We start from the raw sequence: 6,321 nt of genomic DNA, 5'->3' as shown, positions 1-6,321 counted from the left end.
TGCAAAGCGTCTGCATTTTATCAAACACCTGGAATGACCAGCTGTGAATATCTGGCTCTGTGGACTAAGCCCTTTCCTGAGCAGGTACTGATGTCCATTGAGAAACTAATCTCCATTTATCTTCACATACTTCATTACAGAGAAGGGACAGGTTTTTCGCAGCATCCACCTGCTTACATCTGTGTAGCTGCCTCATCTCTGTTCAGAGGAGATGGAAAAGGGAAATCAGTCAGAGGTGACTGAGTTCATTTTCTCAGGACTGACAGATCGTCCGGAGCTACAGGTCTCCCTGTTTGTGGTGTTCCTACTGATTTATGGTATCACCCTGGTGGGGAATGGAGGGATGATCTTGTTAATCTTGATTGATCCCCGACTCCAGACCCCCATGTACTTTTTCCTCAGGAATTTGTCTTTCTGTGACCTCTGCATTTCCTCGATAATTTCCCCTAAGATGCTGCTGAATTTCTTAGCCGAGAGGAAAAACATTTCTTATACTTCCTGCGCTGTGCAAATGTATCTCTCTTTCGTTTTTGCAGATGTTGGTTGTCTCTTGCTGGCTGTGATGGGGTATGACCATTATGTGGCCATCTGTAACCCGCTGCTCTATACGGTCACTATGTCCACTAAGCTTTGTAAACAGCTCGTGGCTGGGGCGTACGCCTTGGGGGTGGTGAATTCAATGTTAAACACGTGTTTTACATTTCGACTGTCATTCTGCAGCTCCAACATTATCAATCATTTCTTCTGTGAGATCCCCCCACTGCTGGCGCTCTCCTGTTCTGACACCCGCATCAATGAGATTGTGATGTTTGTTTTAATGTGCTGCATTCAAGTCATCAGCTTTGTGACTGTCCTCCTCTCCTATGTCTATATCACCTCCACCATCCTGCAGATCCGCTCTGCCGAGGGCCGACGCAAAGCCTTCTCCACCTGCACTTTCCACTTGACCACTGTGGTCCTGCTTTTTGGCACCTTCCTCTTCATGTATTTACGTCCCGCCTCCAGCTATTCCATGGATACAGACAAAGTGACCTCAGTGTTTTACATGCTGGTGATCCCCATGTTGAACCCTCTCATCTACAGCCTGAGGAACACGGAGGTGAAGGATGCCCTGAGGAAAGCAATGAATAAACTCCTAACCAGTACTTGAATCTGTTTAATTCAGGACTGGTTTAGTGGTGGGGAGTGGAAACAGGTGAATTCAATTCTCAGCCCATTACAAAATAATTTCCGAGAGCACGTGGGAGTTTTGTTCATTATTATATTGTTATTGTTATTATTTTTTTTGTATTCCAACAAGGTCTGCAGGCCACAACTGAGATCAGTGGACAAAACACAGGAAGCATCACGGGAAATGCAGGAAACCCAAGTCCATAGTGTGCCGGTTTCGGTCACAGAGACCCTCATTGGGACTGTCACCTCATGTGCTGAAATTACCTCTGAGCCCATTTTCCCTTCCAGCCTGGGCCTCTAGAACCCTGTCTTGTTGAGCCAGACACACTCGCCAGCTGCAACACAGACCTCGGCTCTGGGTGATGCCCCCAATGCTGCAGATCTAGACTGAAACCAGCTCAGCAGGACACCTGTCTCCAGTACACAGATACCCAGCTCCCAATGGGATTTGAACCCCAAATAAATCCGCTTTACTCTGTATAAAGCATATACAGGATAAAATGATAAATGCTTGCCCTCTATATCACTGCAAGAGATATATGCACAGCTGTTTGCCCCCCCAGGTACTTACACTAAGTTTATAAATAAACAAAAGTGATTTTATGAAGTATAAAAAGTAAGATGTAAGTGTTTTTAAGTAATAACAGACAGAACAAAGCAAAATAAAACAAAACACTCAAGGCTAAGCTTGAAGTGGTAATGGGGCCAATGGAGACAGAGTGGCCCATTTCAAACTATTGACAAGAAGGTGTGAGTAACAGTAGGGGGAAATTAGTTTTTATAGTGACCCATCCACTCCCCGTCTTTATTCAGGCCAAATTTGATGGTGTCCAGTTTGCAAATTAATTTCAGTTCTGCAGTTTCTCATTGGAGTCTGTTTTTGAAGCCAGGACAGGAGGTGGGGAGTAAGAGGAGCCCATATAAGAAAAAGACCCCCAAATCGGGACTGTCCCTATAAAATCGGGACATCTGGTTACCCTACTGATCCACCAAGGGCATCCATTCTAGGACCCAACCTCCTCAGCCAAAACCTCTCTTGGACAGAGATCTGTATCTCTCCCCCGCCTAACTGGGGATTTTCCAGTTCCCTGCCTACACTGTGATATCCCCTGCAAATCAGACTGCCAAAACAGGCCAGCTTCTGTGCTTTGCTTTCTCATCAAAGATTATGAACAGTGTAATTGCCAGCAGTTATAAATTACTACACAGTCTTAGAACTTTTAGTAAGTAATCTAGCTAGGTATGTGTTAGATTATGATTTCCTTAAATTGCTGAGAAAATAGCTATGCTGAAGAGAATGACTATTCCTGTCTGTGTGTCTTTTTTATAACTTAAGGTTTTGCCTAGAGGGATTCTCTATGTTTTGAATCTAATTACCCTGTAAGGTATCTACCACCCTGATTTTACAGAGGTGATTCCTTTTTACTTCTATTAAAAGTCTTCTTGTAAGAAAACTGAATGTTTTTTCATTGTTCTAAGATCCAAGGGTTTGGGTCTGTGGTCACCTATGCAAATTGGTGAGGATTTTTGCCAAACTTTCCCCAGAAAGTGGGGTGCAAGGGTTGGGAGGATTTGGGGGGGAAAGACGTGTCCAAACTATGTTCTTTCAGGACCCCAGATAAAGTTTGGTGGTGGCAGTGGAAGTCCAGGGGCAAAAGGGTAAAATAGTTTGTACTTTGGAGAAGTTTTAACCTAAGCTGGTAAAAGTAAGCTTAGGAAGTTTTTCATGCAGCTCCCCACATCTGTACCGTAGAACCTTGACATGCATTCAGCAGCAGAGGGCACCAGAGAGCTACCTCCGCCTGCAGTGCCAACTCCAGATTGCAAGGTGCTCCAACACTCTGAGAATAGGAGCCACATAAGGAACTCAGAAAGGCAGACCTGACCTGTAATAACTCCTCTAATTCTTTGCCTGGAGCCCCTGGAATTGCAGTCATAGCCTGTCCACACAGCTCTGCTGATCCCCTCAATCCTGTTGTGCTACAGCCCCCCCACCCCAATGTTTCAGTCTTTGCCCCCCACCACACCTCACACGGCTCTGCTAAAGTCTTTTCCATGAAATATTCCATGCGTAAGTGCACTGAATTCGTTTCAGCTGATAAAGCCTTAGGTGCAATGTAATGGAACTCATGGGCAGAACTGTTGATACACGGTGAGCTTTGTGTACTGAAGGGGGGCTGATTTTTCCTGCAATCTCCATCCTAAAGAAAGTCTAAAGTCCCCAGGCCATTTCCTTCCCGGAGGCATCTTAGTCCACGCAGAGGTTCCAAGCTCACTGTGGACCAATGCTGAGCAAGGAAACACCGCGTGGACTGAGTGTACTGCCACTCGGTGCATCTGACGAAGTTGGTTATAGCCCACGAAAGCTTATCCCCAAATAAATGTGTTAGTCTTTAAGGTGCCACAGGACTCCTCGTTGTTTTTGAATGTACTGAATTTCTCTGCTCCCACACTACCCTTGTGCATCTGAGAGGCATCACACAGATGAGGGAACGTGTAGCAGAGCGTGTCCGGGGACAGGAGTGGGAGTGTGAGGTATGGTGTTGGGCCCTATAGAGATAGTGTAATGAACCTGCCGGCTCATGGTCAGGCCCCACCTCCCACCCCACTCCAGAATTAGCTGGAGGGAAAGGATGGGGCCACAGCTCATTCTGGGAGGGATCTGGTTCATGTATGTCCACCAGAGGGCGATGTCTCTAACGAAGTTCCACATCGTGACAATGGAGGTGTCCGTGTGAACAGGCAAGGGGTGACACCCAGAGGGCAGGAGAGGATGAGGGTCAGCCAGGGAGCTGCTGAGAATGGGCAGGGGCCAGCCAGAGGCAGCAGACTGGAAGGCGCCCGTGGAAGGACAAGTAGCAGGCAGCCTGAGAGCAGGGCCAGAGGCCAGGGACGGGAAGTTGTAAGCAGAGCATGAAAGCACCTGAGGCTCTCAGAAGGTGAAGTGTTTAATGGGAACCAACTAAGGGACGGCGAACCCACCAAGAGCCTGGTGCTTGGCGGGCCCACCGTGCTGACCTCTGCGCTCATGGTACACAGAGCTCACTAGAAGGGACTGGTAAACTCACAGCAACACCCTCCAGTGGGGACAGTAGATTTGATCGCAGCAAAGGAAGAGCTGGACTGTTCCTTGCATTGTGCAGGCCCCAATTGTGCCTGTTAGGCACAGCCAGCCTAGATCCTGACAGGTATTTAGGTGCCTAATTCACACTGAAATCAATGGGGCCCAGACATGAAATCCATTAACTTCAGTGGGACTTACGGCAGTCCCATAGGGAACATCACCTCCTCCCGTCCAGGTCCAGTCATTTCTGCTGCTTTCTAAGAGGAAGGGGGAACGTGAGCCTATCTCCTCCCTGCTTCTCCCCCTCTTTTGGGGGATAGCTCACAGACAAAAGGGGATGAGCAGGGAGCGATGCTTGGACTCAGGAAAGCAAAGAGAATGCAGTCGTGCCTGGTATCTGTGCAGGAGCGCTACGGTGGACACTTTCCTTGCCCTGTCCCCTTAACCCTGCACATTCAAGCAAGGACAATGTGACCATTTGCAGGCAACTACTCCCCTAGAAACTTAGATGTGCACAAATCCCAAGGCCTAGAAAACATGTCCTGCACCAAAACTGTGTGTCATAATTGCTTATAGGACCCAAGACCTTCAGCACCAAAGCATAGGCCCTTGAGCACATAGTTACTCCATTTGCTGGTCTCCGTAATAGATGTTTATCTTCTCTATGGACTAGCCACTAGATGGGGGCATGTTGCATTTAGCTCATATGTTACATTCACTCAGAATTTTTTCCGTGTGCAAAACGCTCCCAGAGAACATTTTATTGGCTGGAATCTTGGTGTTTCCAGGTTTAATGGAATATTTCTTTTTCAGAACCTCTTCACATCGAGAGTTTCAAAGGTTGGAGCGATGAGGCATAAATGACCAATGATGGAAAAAGCTATTGGTTTCGGCCCAGTCTACCCTAGAAAGGTTTGCCTGTTTAGCTACACTGGTACAGCCACACCAGCAAACCGCCTAGCGTAGCCTCAGTTTATGCGAGCGAAAGAGCATTTTTGCCTCTATAACTTATATCCGTTCCCCCAAGAGAAATAACTAAATCAGCAAAAGCACTTCTTGGTTTTTTTTTGTTTTGTTTTTGCCATTATACCTGCATCTCCATTAGGGGTTGGTTTAGATTAGAAACTTAGATCCACCCGGCTTTGTGACTCAGGGGTGTGGAAACTTCACACCCCAAGCGACGTAGTTAAGCCAAGCTAAGTCCCCAGGTAGGGAGCACTAGCTACCAACTCTCAAGGAGGCGGATTACCTCTGCCGACAAGAGAACACCTCCCGTCAGCATTGAGAGCCTCTACACTGAAGCGCTACAAAGGAGCCACTGTAACAGCCCAAGTGTAGACAAGCCCTACGGCTTTTGCTGGTACAGAAATGTTGTTTAAAAAAAAAAAAATCACACGCCTAACCCACATCACAATACTGGCAAAAAGTTTTCAGCATACATCTGGCCTCAAGCTGGCCAAATATCAAAACCATAATCTGTAAGAGTTTCAATAAATAAAAGTGCCATTGTCAGCCGGCTCTGATTCGTATGGACATAGTATAGAAGTTACCCAGAGGAGGCTGTGCATTGGTGATCCTTAGCTCAGATCCTCTGCGGGTGCAAATTGGAGCAGGAGTCACACCCGCAGTGGCTCTGGCCTGTTGACTTCAACGAGAACACTCCAATTTACACCACCCAGAAGCTCCAAATGACCCATGTCAGTTACACCAGCAAAGAATCTGGTGTCGAGACTTCGATGGGGCTTCTATGCTTCACACCACCTAAGGATCTGGCCCACTGACTTCAGTGGATCAAAGCTGATTTATGCCAGCTGGGGATCTGGCCCCTTTGAATTACATAGTGTTTGTGGCCAATGTACATTAGCAGATCTGAGCAATTAACTTGAATAGAGCATTTCTTATTTACACCTGGTCCATTGGCATCAATAGAGTTATGCGGACGCAGACTAGCCAGGGGTCTAGCTTTCACATGACTGAGTGGGGAAAAACAGTGATGTTTAAAGAATGCTAATACGAGTTTGGTTCCCATTAGCACGCACTCCCTTTATGGGTTTGGGTGTGAGGTGGGGGACGAAGGCTAGAAG

At 47.1% G+C, this 6,321-nt stretch overlaps 1 protein-coding gene across 1 annotated transcript; it reads left to right on the top strand.

Annotated features, from left to right (window-relative positions):
• Positions 1 to 211: 211 nt before the first annotated feature.
• On the top strand, positions 212 to 1,150 carry LOC141989860 (olfactory receptor 5G9-like). The gene has a single exon (XM_074956780.1). The coding sequence runs from the start codon at positions 212 to 214 to the stop codon at positions 1,148 to 1,150; it is 939 nt and encodes a 312-aa protein (XP_074812881.1).
• Positions 1,151 to 6,321: the final 5,171 nt, after the last annotated feature.

The sequence above is a fragment of the Natator depressus genome, chromosome 6 (genome assembly GCF_965152275.1).
Source record: "Natator depressus isolate rNatDep1 chromosome 6, rNatDep2.hap1, whole genome shotgun sequence".
NCBI classification, from domain to species: Eukaryota; Metazoa; Chordata; order Testudines; family Cheloniidae; genus Natator; species Natator depressus.
Note: the sequence above shows the minus strand (reverse complement) of the source record. Positions and strands in the feature narration are given on the sequence as shown.